Genomic DNA, 14,749 nt, shown 5'->3' with positions numbered 1-14,749 from the left:
GAGAGAGAGAGAGAGAGTAAACGATCAATTATTTATTAATATTTTTTGTCCAATACCAAATATTAGTGACATGAGAGAAAACTGAAGGAAAGTGAAAGCGATGCTCAGCATTCATTCCACTGAGTCCACAAAACTCGGTGTTTGTCACTCCTATGGTAACTGAAGACGCTAAACTGGACGCTTCTTATGCGTATGCATGGAGGGTTTACGGGCTATTGATAGCTCCACAGGCTCTCCCATTCTAAGACCTCCGGCGAGTGGTGCGCGCTCCATGCTGGTGGGCTCAAAAGCATTCCCTCTGCCATGTTCACCAGCAACTGCGGCATATTGAACATCGACTCATCGTCAACGAACTCGCTGGCATCGTTCCCCAGCCCATGCAATTGTACGGCCTCGCTGGCCTCTACCCTGGCCTTCCCCAGCAACGACGCAGCCGCATCCTTGGCTGCCGCGCGGATGGCGGCCGGGGACGCCGTGGTTGGGGCGGGGCGCGACGCAACCGGCCCGGGAAGTTGAGCACCGCGTCAGCGCCGCGCAGCGCGTAGGCGGCGACGTCGTAGGCCACGGCCGCCATCTCCGCCGTCGGGTATGTGCCGAGCCAGATTCGGCTCTCCTTCCGCGGCTCGCGGATCTCCGTCACCCACTTGCCGTTGCGGCACCGAACTCCGTGGTAGGTCGGGTGCTTCCCGTAGGCCGCTCGTTCTGCCCCCATGACTACCTAAGTGCTGTCGATTGGGAATTTAATGGATTGGGTTTGGTGACTTCAATGGCGATGGCGGAGGAGAAGGAAAAGGAGGATGAGATCCGTGAATTAGGTCTATAAGAATACTGAAAGCGTGGGGAATGTTAATGTGTGTAGGAGGAAGAAGAAGAAGACACTATTTAAACCAGTAGCTGGATTGGCAGTCAGAGTCGCAGCAAAACCTACACGCTTGTTTCCACAAAGATATACTTCACTGTTCATCAGTTTAAACATGCAGTGCTACCTCATCGTCTTCTTGAATCCACATGATCCAAAACTTGACCATATCTTTACACACCTAAACGCCAAAACGAAGAAGGCAATGGGTGCGGTTACACGACAATTTTCCACGTGAGTATATAATACCGAGTGGGAGTGGGACTTATTACTCGCTATTGTCATGCAGTGCCACTTGGTGTGCATATATGCACCTTCGTGTATCCATGTCTAGCTCTCCCTTGCAATTTGTGTGTGGGATCAGACAAACCTTGTCACCCTACTTCAAGTTCATTGCCTTTAACTTAAGCATCGAGCCGGTTTTAAGCTCACAGATAAACCTTGCATCTACCAATTATTTTATCCCTTCTTTTTAGTTTTGTTAACAATGGTGCATTCTTCTACTTTTCATCATGCGACTTGTTATCGTGGTTCATCACCGAAAGACTCACGGGATGCGGCTTCAGGCATTTGTTTGCAACGAAAGGAACACGAAGGATCAATCTCGTTTGTTTATATTTTTCCGTAAGTGGAGACAAATACATTAAGAACGACCTGTTCTCTCAATCATAATGGAATTTGATGGTATCGAAACATCCCCATTACAGTTGTTCAATGGCATCTTACTTGGGTTCCAAAAGCTATGTATGACAAGGGCTGACGGTGATTGATTAACTAATGTACTTGGGATAGCACTGTACTATGCGTTTTTGACGTTACATGCATTCATTGAATAATGTATGTTTGAGATAACACAAACAGCACCTAGATCGATCTTTTAGTTCTTGCAATCTATCTACCAACAGTTCCGTGGTGAAAGGACTGAGGGGGGAAATGGTGAACGGAAGAGTTGTTCAGAGATGTTACAGCTGCTTAAACTACAACTCCTCCATTCTCCATCCATGCGTCAGTGGCAATATGGGTTGCATGATCCGGCCCGAGAAATCAACGACCCATTTAACTCCATTTTCTTACGGGCCAGGATGTTGGGCTTAAATGGGCCTAAGTAGATCCAAAATTTTCCTTCTTCCCTCGTTGTTAGGTTTACCCACTTCTCGACTTGCCAAGCACACGGAGATAGCATGTTTGAACTTTTATCAGATAGCATGTCTCTTGCCTTGCTTGTGTGATATTCTAATCTTATCCTGTATCTTGAACTAACCAGTATTTTAAGTTATCTAGCAGATAAGATTTTCGCAGATAAGATTTTCCTGAAGAAATCCCTCGAAGGAAATCCTCTGTTGAGTAAAATCTTCCCTCCTAATATATATAAATAGATTAAAGCTTTTTCAATTAAAGCTTCTTCAATAATTCTTATTATCTTCTATTATTTCTTATCTTATATTATTCTTTTTCGTTGGACTCTCCCATCAAGTGCGGCCACAATAATGAGGGCTTGTTTTGGTGTGACCGGCTACTCACCCTCGGTAGTACCCCTGCTTGCTCCTTCCCTATTCTCTTTCATGTGACCTTTTTCTTCATCGGCGTCGTCTGCACCGACCCTAGGCTCGGGTTATCCGCCACCGTAGCATCGTCTTCATTAGGTTGTGATCTGCATCAGTTGTAGCCCGTAGCCCGCTGCCTCACTGTCAACTGTTGATCCTCAGCTCATGCTAAGAGCAAATCGCTATAGATTTCTCCACCAAATCGTTGTAGCTTCCTTCTCTGCTGCAGCTTCCTCCTTTGCTACAACATTGTTATAGTTTAACAGCAGCATCAATCCAATTTCCCTCTATTTTATTGAGGAAAATCTTCCCTCCTAATATGTATAAATAGGAGAGAACATGTTAATGCATTTAAAGCTTCTTCAATAAAGCTTCTTCAATAATTTTTTTTATCTTCTATTCTTCAATATTTATTGAAGAAGCTTTATTAAAGAAATTTAAATACATTAACATGTCCGTCTCCTATTTATACAGTCCTATTTATAGGAAAGATTCCCTCAACAGAATAGAAGATTTCCCTCAACAAAGAGATTTTCTTATATAGTTGGTGAAATCTTATTTGCTATCATACCCCCACACCACCTCAACAGAATAGAAGATTTCCCTCACCAAAGAAATTTTCTTATATAGTTGGTGAAATCTTATTTGCTATCATACCCCCACACCACAAGATTGTGCTCTTGCTCGATTTGCTCTTAACAGGAGTTGAAGAAAATAGCTACTGTTTTTCTAATAAAATAACTACTGTTTTTCTAAATTTGCTTTTGTGAATAAATAAGTAAAAAAATTATGTTATTATATGCTAACATCTGGTTGATTAGAAAATAATAACCCAAAAAGGAACTCATTCTTGAATTTTAATTTTGATTTTAAAAGCCATTCTTATATGTGCAAAGAAAATATCAAAGATGAGAAAAAATATGTATATTATTAATTAAAGAATATTCATGTTAGCGTGGGTCAACTCATCCGTCTCCTTCAACCCACCCTCTGCTGATGCTTGACGGCGATGCAGTTCTTGTGAGTCGTTTCTTTGTATTATCAATATAAATAATCAGGTTAAGATAAGAAAGATTAGTAAAATTTTTTTTTTTAAAATTAGACATCACAAAGAAAATTCTAGTAAATAATTTTTCAAAAACGAAAAAAATATAAATTTCTTCACTCCCTAAGTCCCAAAAATAAAAATTAATTAATTAGTTAAGTAATTAAAAATATTACCATCCAACTAATGCAACTACTTTCATTTCTTTATAATTATCCTCATAAAGCCGACTATGACTGTTCCGTGTCGCTCACGCCACCACCATCCCCCAACTAGCTCTTCCCCCTATCTCCTCTTTCTCCTCCCCTCCCCTCCCCTCCCCCAGTTCCCATTTGCTATTCCACTAGCCTCAAAATTTCCCATTTGCCAAAACACGAGCACCTTTGATCCGCCGTTTGCTTAATGTCGTAATCTCATAACAGCACGTCATATTCTGATCCCTAACCCTAACTCCATTTGTGTTTGGTTTCTCCTCGCTCCACAAGATGTAATTGTTCGTGTTATGGATCGGAGCCGTCTATATAGCTCTTGGGAGTGAAGCATCTGACGTCAGGCTATGCTGTTACGAGATAAAGGCGTGTTATTCTCTTCTTGATTAACCAACAAATCAACAGAAGTAGTTGAGCTCAACCACTCCTCTAAATTTGAGGGTTCACGAATGGTTAAAGCTCAACAACCTTCTGCTACTGTCAGTAACATAACATGGATTACATAAAGCACAAAAATGTAGGAGGAAGGAGAACAACACATACTGAGGAGTAGTCATATTCCAAAGACTCTTAATAAGAAAGCAAGAGACTACATCTATTATTCCTTATTGTCTTACAAATTTTCAGATGATACATGATTCTTTAAGTACACTGCATCAAAGATGTGAACTACAATCAGAAAGACATACCTTACAAGGAAGATGCTACTTTCGTGGTGGGAACAAACGATACAACTTAGCAAGAAGCAAACTTGATTCGGCAGAGTACCTACCTGCTTATTGATCAGTCCTCCATCAAGCTCAGGAAGATGAACGAGCAGGTGTTAACTGAAATAGTAATGGACGGAAGGTAATCGAATTACACAACGGGAACAGGCGTATTATGTACAACCATACTGAGAAGAGGACGGGAGGGGAGAGGAGAGAAGACGCTTTCCTGTGCTGCTGCAGGTGAGGATGCGCACCGAACGCTCCGCTAGTGAAGGTCGTAGACATTAGGATCGGCGGCGTAGCATCCCAAGATCCTCACGAGTTCGGCGGTCTGCGAGATCTCGTCAATGGCCTCCATGGCCTTTGGGTCCTCCGTCGAGCCCTCGAAGTCCACGTATAGAACGTGAGGGAACGCCCGGAGCGTCCCCTTCGCCTTCACGTCCAGAATAAACACCGGTGCCTTGTCCTCCTTGGAGGAGGAGTTGATCACCTCCAGCTTTGTCAGGTTGATATTCCGTCTGGAGAAGGCGGAGAGCACCTTGAGGAGGACCACCATGGAGCCGCCCCGGTGCGCGACGACCATAGAGGTTTTTAATGGGGTCTGCTTGGGGTGGACGGCCGCGCCGGCGGCGGCGAGGGATGTGGGGGCGGCGAGGAGGAGGAAGCGGGTGACGTTCCAGGATTCATCCTGGACGCCATGGGCGAGGACATCGAGGCCGTACAGGAGGGCAGCGCGGGGGGAGGCGATGGCGGCGGTGTCCAGGAGGCGGTTGGAGCGGAGCATCTCAACGGCGCCGGCGGTGTCCTCGACGGGCTCGCAGCGGTGGAGGCCGAGCTGGGCGAGGGCGCGGCCGCAGTGAGCAAGGGCCACGGGGTGACTAATGACGCGGCGGACCTCGGCGGGGCTGACGCCGGGCATGGCGAGGAGGCAGTAGTTGACGAAGAGGCTGATCTCCTGGACGACGCGGAGGTCGTGCCGGAGGAGGAGATCGTAGTTGCGGAGGGCGGCGCCTTCCATGGTGCTCTCAACGGGGAGGATGGCACGGTCGGCGAGGCCGCGCTCGACGGCAGAGATCGCGTCCGCGAAGGCGCGGCAGGGGAGGGTGTCGCAGCCCAGAAGGGCGGTCTTGGCGGCGAACTCGGAGTAGGCGCCGGGGGCGCCCTGGAAGGCTACGCGGAGGCCGGCGGCGGGTTCGAAGCCGTTGATCCGGGGGTGGCCGTTGATCTTGGGGACGCCGCCGCCGTTGATGGAGGCGGCGCTAGCAGATGCGGCGGCGAAGGCGACTGCGAGGGAGGCGGATCTACGACGAGGGGAGGTCGGTGAGGCCACCGTGGAAGGGATGGTGACGAGAAGATGGAGACGGTCTCTACTGGTGGCGGAGGCGGCGGGAGAGGAGGGGTTGGGGATTTTGAGAGAGGGAGCGGAAGCCATGGTTGAGACTTGAGGGAAGGATCGGAAATTTTGGGGGAAGTGGAAGAGCAAATCGGAAATGGAGGAAGATGAAGAAGAGGAGATAGGGCCGAGTTAGGTGGGGATGGTGGTGGCGTGAGCGACAGGCAGCAGCCGTATTTGACTTTACGCCAGCGATAGGAAGAAGAAGGTAGGAAGACACGAGGAGGATTATTAAGAAATGAAGGTGGCTGGATTAGTTGGACGGTAATATTTTTAATTCTTTATTTATTTCGTTACTTTTTTTATTTTTGGGACTTTTACGATTTCCTTTCTGTTTTTTTGAGAAATTAGTTGCTAATATTATATTCAGACATATACTGCTTTCGTACCTGATTCTTTCATCCCGATCATAGGGAGGGATAACCGCGGGACCCACAAATAAGACCCTTCAGCACCGCTATGGTTGAACGAGACGAGTATGACGACGCGTAGTAGAAGAAATATTCTTTAAACAAATGATAAATTCTTGGATGAATTCCTTAAAAATATTTCAAAGTTGGTAAGTTTGAGATTTTTTTAAATAGTGCTCCAATTTTGAATATTTTTTATATAATATTTTTTTAAATAATCATTTTATTTTTGCCGATCATTTTTTTTCATCTTATTTTTGTTCACGCCTTCGCGCCCATTGATTGCTCCCCTTTATCTCAAACAATCATCTATTGCCCGTAATACAAACGTATATGGTGGTGATTAGTGACAGAGGCCTTACCATTGGCAAACCCTTATAGTCGCTTCAACATCCGTATGATTCCCTTATCGTCGGGGTTTGGGAATTATTCTCGTCATCAATTATGAACGAGGAAAGAGAAAGGATGGCTTGTACGCCCTCATCATTAGTTGTGTTAGGGGGAGGGGTGGGGATTGTGTGTCATCACTAGTGTTGTCAATATTAGATGTTTTGTATTGATAGTCCCTGTGGTTGATATGTTCAAAGCAATATCGTTTTCTTCACATATAATATCTTATCTTTGTTTTGTTTCTCTTACCTAATTATCAAGGTAGACTGATTCAAAAGTCATGCTTGATCTAATTTCATCTGGGATGTGTCTTCTCGTGTTAAAAGTTTACTATGGTCGATATTAGAATCACTAGTATTTATCTCGAAATCCTCGTTAATATTAAAAATATTATTATATATCGCACTCATCATTTCATAATAGGAAACTCTATACTTAGTAATATTATCACCGAAATAAAAAAAACTGTTAGATACATATAAAGCTCGATGTTTGAGCTTGAGGATCCCCTTCGTCGATTTTGATTTTATAATAATAGTTTTTTTTAGAAAAAGATTTTACCCCTATTGCTAACTTAGATTAGTAGATTCAAAAGTTTCAAACATACCATGTACATCAACGTAGTTAGCATTATAATACTCATACAAGTTATTGACCAATCTTTTAACATCTTTAATTTTATCACCAATATTAGTATCTACTCCTAAACTTTGATAATAAATGGATTAATAATCACCTAAGCCATTTAATCTAATACGAGGATTAAAAATGCATGCAACTAAATAAATCAATGAAATTAAAAAATAATTTATCCATTTTAATTTTATAGTCATTATTGTCATTTGTATATTATCACATTCAGATTCTTCTAATGCACCATACAAACATTAAAAAAAAGTACAATATGATAATAAACATCAAATAAAGTATATACTACATTGTTAAAAAAAATAAAATTCTTTCACATACATTCCAATAATGTGGTTATAAACAAATATACCTAATATTATTTGTAATAAAGTGCATAATAATTCTTTATATTCAAAACAAACTTTAAGCAATTTATATGTAGAATTTCATCATATAGGAATATCCATAGAAATTTTTTTGAGCTTTTTACCATTTAATTTGTAAAATCTGTCTTATTCTTTCATTACTTATGAATATCTCATAAGAATGAAATAGCTTGCTTAATAGAAGAGAAAAAGTTTCAAGAGATTTAAGTCCATATGGTACATGTAAATTTAAAACATGGCAAGCACATCTAACATAAAAAAAGATATTACCAAAAGTCGGTTGACAAATTTTTTATAATTTCATAATGTAAGTAGTATTTATCGATGCATTATTAACATCAATAGAAAAAAATTTAAAAACTAAATAATATTCCTCTAAAATTATTTTTATTATTATATAAATATTATCGACTATTTGCCATTCATTGAAAACTTTTAAAGCAATAATATATTTTTGTATGGTCTAATCACTATCTATTCAATGTTAAGTGACTCAGAGTGTATTTGCCATTTATCACTCCAAATATAAGAACAAATGAATATTAGATTATATGATTCTATCTAATTAAGTAAAATGTAATATATATCTACTTGAATTCTGATTACAATGATTAATCAATAGAAAAGAAATTCAACTATAGCAGGATTCCTTACGAGACAATCTTGTGGGAGAGATTTTCTTAATTATTATCTTAGACTATTCGCTCTCACCTATAAAAAAGATGAGACCTCTTAAGAATGAAACACCGATCATTAAAATTATAAATTTATTCTCAATATATTCTTATTCCCTAAATCGAATAACATGATTCCTAGTGGCTACATGACATATAAGAACAATCGCAATGACCATATGGGGTCACCAGACATGTGAGCACAATCACATGCCATGATGATCATATGAGGTCGTTAGTCCGTACGTGTGCATAATCGCATAGTGAAACGATGATCAACGGTGCTAGGTCAATGGCACATGGTCGTGGAGATATTATACCAATGAGGAACCCATGCATGATGAGAATAGCCTTACGTGGGTGGGGTGGCATGACACGATAGTATGATGCGATGACTATTGAGGTCGTTGGTCCACCACGTAAGAGTAGTTGCAATAGTGCAATAATGGAGGTGTCTCCATGGAATTATTATATAAAATATAATATAAATTATATTTTATATTATTATATTAGTCTTATAGTCACCAAAATAGCCTAGATCAATAACTTATAAAATTAAATTAAAAAAATAATCTAAAATAATATTAAAAATAATAATATTCATATGACACATAATTAGGAGATTTAGATAATTTGAAAGGAGAATTAATTTTCAATAATTATGTATTGGGATAATATAATATTATTTTAGATATTTTTATAGTTTAGGATTATATATCTAAAGGGAGTAATATCATTCCAAAATGATGATATTAGTCCTCCATAAATACTTTTGAGTGACTATTGAATATATCTACACTTCACCTCAAAGGTGAAATATGTTTTGTATGTTATTTCATAGATAATTAAATATCCTACTTTAAGTAAAAGATAGTTTAAGCCTTTAGCTTTTTGGATTGTTGTTACCTTTGGATCCCAACTTTTTAAAAGAGATCTTACTCACCAATTTAAAATTAGTATAATTTTTACTAAGAGCTTTTAATCTATTGATAACATCCGTAAAATGGATATATGTCACTAATAAATTCACTTGATTTTATTTTAAATAACTCATAATTATGAACAAGAAGATTAATTTTTGATTATTTTACTTTACTTGTGCCTTCATGTGTGTCATATATCATATATAGTGTCGTAAGTAAAAACTTAATTAAACTCATTTTTGTCTAAAACATAAAATAAAGTATTAATAGCCTTAGTATTTAAATAAACATTCACTTTTCAAAATTATTCTATTAGAATATTTTTTGAAAACCAACCTCAATAATATTGTATAAATCAAAATCCTAAGAAAACTTTATTCTAGTTTTTCAATAAGTGTAGTTTTCTCATTAAATATAGTAGAATGAGTGATAGAGTATCCCTCTTGATTACTTGAAAATATTATTTATTCTCTCTTAGATGTTAATCCAAATAAGATAACCTCACTCTCATACCAATTATTAGGATCATAATGGCACTAAGAGGAGAGGATGAATTAGTGCGATAACAAATCTCAATTGACTTTAAAGATCGATTACATAATTTGTATCAGAAATATAATTAACCAAATATTGAGTGTGAGTAAGGGTTGCGAGTAAAATGAATTATAATAAGTAAGTAATCACAAACAAAAGTCACAAGCAAGAGAAGGAATGCAAACCGATTTATAGTGATTTGATCTTTCCGACCTACGTCTATTCATGATTTCTCTTCCCTCTAGGCCACTAGCTTTTACTTTTGATCTTCTTTCTAATCGACAAAGATCAACTATTATTATAACTGTTTTCCTATTTACAAGCTTAAGAGAGAACCTCCACACTCACTCTTTTATGAGTGATCTCTCACCTCCTATAACTTAGTATCACAACTAAAACTCAAGAGGAAAGAAGAGACTTAAACAATACTTAAAGAAAGAGCTATAATACTTCATAAATTTAAGAATAGATGCTCCATCAATTAAGCATAATTAGGGTATTTATAGGCCCTAAAGGCTTTTAGAAGGGAGTCAATAATTCAAAATCTCAAAAATTTTGGGATACGAGCGATACTATCGTCGTAACTTTTGATGTCGTACTGGACTCTGACGATGCTACCATTATAAAATTTTAATTTTGGATAGTACTACCATTGTCTTAGGTTGACAAGCAAAATAGTGTTTGTCGATTGACTCAAGAAGTATTATTGCTTGAGCTTGATGGTACCATCACCTAAGAATACTTTAGGACATTAGTTTGACCTTCTAACGGGTCCAATTTGGCCCGGATTCAAGCCTAACGGCTTTCTTGATAAGTTGACATTGTTCGGCTCGATACTAACTCAAATTGACCCAAAATGATCTTAATCAAGACTTTGACAAATCAATCATATATTTGACATATTTAGGAAGCTTTTAATATATTATACACTCTTCTAACATGTCATCCGATCTTCCAGCACTTCATTTAAACCTCCGGTACATCATTTTTTCCTTCAACATATTGTATATTCTACTAACATGTTGATTTTCTCATGAGTGACACAATATCTGATCCTTCCGACATGATGCCTAAACTTATAGCATGAAGTCCGATCTCTGGTATATCGACCAATCCTACAACTCGATGCTTAATTTTTAACAAGATAATTTCTTGGTATAACGTTTGACTCTCCTGCTCGATAGTTGGCCCTTTAGTGGTCTAAGTCCGTGATCGAAAAATTTTCTATGTCACTTATCTTAAAAGCATATTAGTTTAATAAACTTATTAATTAATTTTATCATCAGAATCTAAGATTTAATATGGAAAAGGAGAGAGGTTGTACATGATTATTGATATTCAATCATTGGAAGTAAGATTGGTGGTGAAACCTAATGACCTTAAAGAAAGAGGAATCAGAAGTGAATGTAAGTCAGAAAGATCAAACCACTATAAATCGATTTGCATTCATTCTCTTACTTGTGATTTTTTATCTTACTTATTTTTATTCACCTTACTTGAAACTTTTGCTCACATTCAACATTTGGTTAATTGTATTGTCAAAACATGTTATTTTATCGATCAAATTTTGAAGCCAATTAAAATTACTATAGTACTAATTCACCCCCTCACCAGTAGTGTCATTAAGATCCTAACAGATATAAGGTTTTTGAAATTAACATCCTCAACATAGATTTGATAGAATAAGATAGGTTATGATAGTTGAGTTAGAATGCAGATTTAGCCCCCAAATGATTTTGTTTTGAGTTAAAATTTTAGATACATTTAGTTTTATATATTTTCTATTGTTATAAAATTTTATGGTGATATAATATGGTTTAGCTATAAATAGCAGTGAAGCAAGATTACTCTATAAAATGGTGTAGTTGTTTGATTGGTAACCACTGTCAGATTATCAATTGAGCTGTGCTAATTTAGAGTTGGAATTCAAAAGAATTTATAGGTTGAGTATAATTTATTTTGGAGTAGATTCTATCAATTTTTTTATAAATTATAGTTTATATTAAGAGTTATTATTGCCTTAAAATGCAAACATCCTTCATTTAGGCATACATAACCGTGTGTTCCAAATTTAATATGCCTCTAGCTCCCTAGCACTTCTAATGGCCGAGGATCATGATCCTTTTCTAACATCTTAATTTTGAATCAAATCATGTAAATATAAGCTTAATTTATTATAAAATAATGATTATATGTAGTATATGAATTCATAATATATTTTTGAAAGCATGTTTTGAGTAACATGATCGTCATAGGTTAGGTATAAGCATGATGTTGATATACATATGATAGATGCCTAAAAATATACGAATTAGAATAAAAATATGTTACACATATATATTATGATATACAATATGGAAGTATGCATATATGTTATGACGTATAGCATAGAAATACATGTATATGTTACGACGTGCGATATGGGAGTGCACGGATATGCGATGATGAATGATGAATACATATATTATGATATACTGTCATGGACAAAATTATAAACAGAGTATTTAATGTAATGCTCATGTATGTCCGTATCTTTTGATTTGTTCATACTTTGGACAACATGTAGAGGGATGGTTGAAGGCTTAACAACCTCTTTTTAGTTGGGTTTGATAGCTATTTTAGACTTGTAAATAAATGTTGTGTCATGTGAATACTTGTGAGAGATATTCGGTCTGTAGTAGACCATCTTGGACCCTTTGTTATACGATTATTCAGAGGTTGTAAAGTTTATTTGTAATTTGCATTAGCTATGAAGTGTTTACTGAAATAATTGTTTGTGGATCTCGAGTGAGGCATTTTCTCTAACCCGTTTTATCTTTTGTAAGTCTTAAGGGACCATAGGAGGTTTCGGGGAGGTTGACCTTTGCGAACAGACACGCAAGAGTGTCGCAAGACTTAGACAAAACAAACTAAGTTCATGACAATACGATATGAAAGTACATGTATATATCATGATATATGATATGAGAGTTCATGGATGCACTATATTTTCCTATTACATGTACTATGATCTAGTCGTGCACAAATGTGTTAGCATTTACTTTGAATCAAAGTTTTACCTTTTTATTATGCATCTATGTTATATGTTGTTAAGGGTGTCATAAGAAGTAAGTTTATCATGAAATATTTTATACATTTGATTTTAAAATATTGCATATAGGATTCTCACTTCAATAAAACTATAAAAACTTATACTTAGTGAGTTGTCACTTATTATAGATCCTATTTTGTAAGTAAAGACACTAATATCCTATTCATATGGATAGGTAGAGAGGTGAGAGCCCATGCCAAAGCATAAATATAGATGATGACCTATGATGATTTTTATATATATAAATTTTTAACAGAATATTCAAGTATGATTCTTGTGATTTATGTGTTTATAACATATGTATAATTGTCAAACACTATTATGTATAGGAGAGGCCATATAGTTTTGCTTAGCAATAGAACATATTTCAAATTTATCAACTTTCCCATTATTTTATTGTTAATAACATAAAACAATAGCAAGGTGGCATCCTATTCTAGTCATGAGTATATGCATGCATGATATGTGTGGAATTAAGAGTATAGTGTTATGTATTTTCCTAACTCGAGTGAATTCAGAGAGGCCCAAATTTTATCATTACTAAAAGGAATGATAATAAATTATGCATCTCTATCAGAAATAGTATTTATTACATTTTAGCCAAATGAGATTGCTCCTATTTGTGTTGAAATCCTCCTTCCATAAGTTGAATCACGACCACCATAGAGTGAAGCTCCTTGAGCGATTGCACCTCGTGCTTATCTGTTCGAACTAGGATGAGAATTATCAAGGGAGTTGAAAGTTCATTTAATAAGACTCTCCTTAGAGATTCGAGAGCGTCTCTTCGAGATGGATCAGCATCTCAAAGATATGAAGAAAGAAATCAAATAGGGAAGAAACCGGAGTCAGCATCTTACATCTAGTCACCCCTCATATAGAGCATTCAGAATGAACCTATTCTCGTGGGGTTCTGACTACGAACATCGGAGATCTACGATGGAAACTCAGATCCATCATAGCACACTGTAGGATTTCTCACACAAATGGTGCTTTATAGAACCATTTATGCATTGATATACAGATCTTTCCCAACCTTCGAGAGCTTTGGGACCTGTCCCAGTGGTGGCTTTATGTCGTGCATCCTCGACGTCGATAAGTGCATCCGCTTCAACATGTTCGAGGCGAACGCCAACTACGTATTCGAGTCCAACAAGAAGGCCAAGACTTATAAGCTGAGCCTCAACAAGTTCGGAACAAGAGGAGCTTAAGAGGCCGTATGCAGCGACGAGGAGCCATCGCTGCAGCATGCTCAGAGAAAGTGCTAGCCTCAAAGGGAGCTTCATGTACAAGAATGCACCTACTCTTTGCCAGGAGCCTCATGTACGATACACCGCCGCGAGGCACCTCAACGAGAAGCTTCCATTTACAGAGCCGGTTGTCGCACATCAACCTGGTCATTCCCAGCCTCGACGAGAAGCTTCTTATTGGACTCAAACACGTAGTTAGTATTTGCCTTGGACACGTCGAAGCGGATGCTCTTCTCGTCGACGCTACGTGACATGCCATGGAGGCTCTGCCACCGCTCGTACACGTCCCAGAACCTCTCCTCCGACGCGATATCCTCCTCGGTGAAGGGAATGCTTGTGGCCAATGCAACGACGACGGTGAACAAGAATGCTCTCGCGGTTGTGAATGCATACATCTTATGGACTGAGGAGAAACCAAGCACAGGGATGGAGTTAAGGTTACGGATCGGAGCCGTGCATAACTCTTAAGAGTGAAGCATGTGGCAATCGTGCGATTCGGAGAGTACCGCATGCAACAAACGAAGGATTGGAGAGGCTTCCTTCACTTAACTGTTATTGTCTTCTCCCCAAACCATTACTGAGCTTGATTTAAATCAAAACCGAATCATAAGGGAATCGGATAAGAGTCAGAATTGGATATTAACACAATCTAACTTAAAAAATCGTACAAGTGCAGATACCCAGCCACCGCTTCCAGAGAATAT

At 38.2% G+C, this 14,749-nt stretch overlaps 1 protein-coding gene and 1 pseudogene across 1 annotated transcript; both read right to left on the bottom strand.

The window, feature by feature from the left end:
* Positions 1–212: 212 nt before the first annotated feature.
* LOC135636401 (ethylene-responsive transcription factor ERF027-like) lies at positions 213–727 on the bottom strand (annotated as a pseudogene).
* A 3,504-nt stretch (positions 728–4,231) lies between these two features.
* On the bottom strand, positions 4,232–5,973 carry LOC135636689 (arogenate dehydratase 3-like). Its single transcript, XM_065148592.1, has one exon. The coding sequence runs from the start codon at positions 5,797–5,799 to the stop codon at positions 4,633–4,635; it is 1,167 nt and encodes a 388-aa protein (XP_065004664.1). The 5' UTR covers positions 5,800–5,973; the 3' UTR covers positions 4,232–4,632.
* Between the last annotated feature and the right edge of the window lie 8,776 nt (positions 5,974–14,749).

Source organism: Musa acuminata, chromosome BXJ3-4 (genome assembly GCF_036884655.1).
Source record: "Musa acuminata AAA Group cultivar baxijiao chromosome BXJ3-4, Cavendish_Baxijiao_AAA, whole genome shotgun sequence".
NCBI classification, from domain to species: Eukaryota; Viridiplantae; Streptophyta; class Magnoliopsida; order Zingiberales; family Musaceae; genus Musa; species Musa acuminata.
This window is presented reverse-complemented; position numbering and strand designations above follow the sequence as displayed.

What these genes read in the sequence shown, in the direction of transcription:
- LOC135636689 (XM_065148592.1), bottom strand. Translation starts at nt 5,799, where the DNA reads ATGGCTTCCGCTCCCTCTCTCAAAATCCCCAACCCCTCCTCTCCCGCC.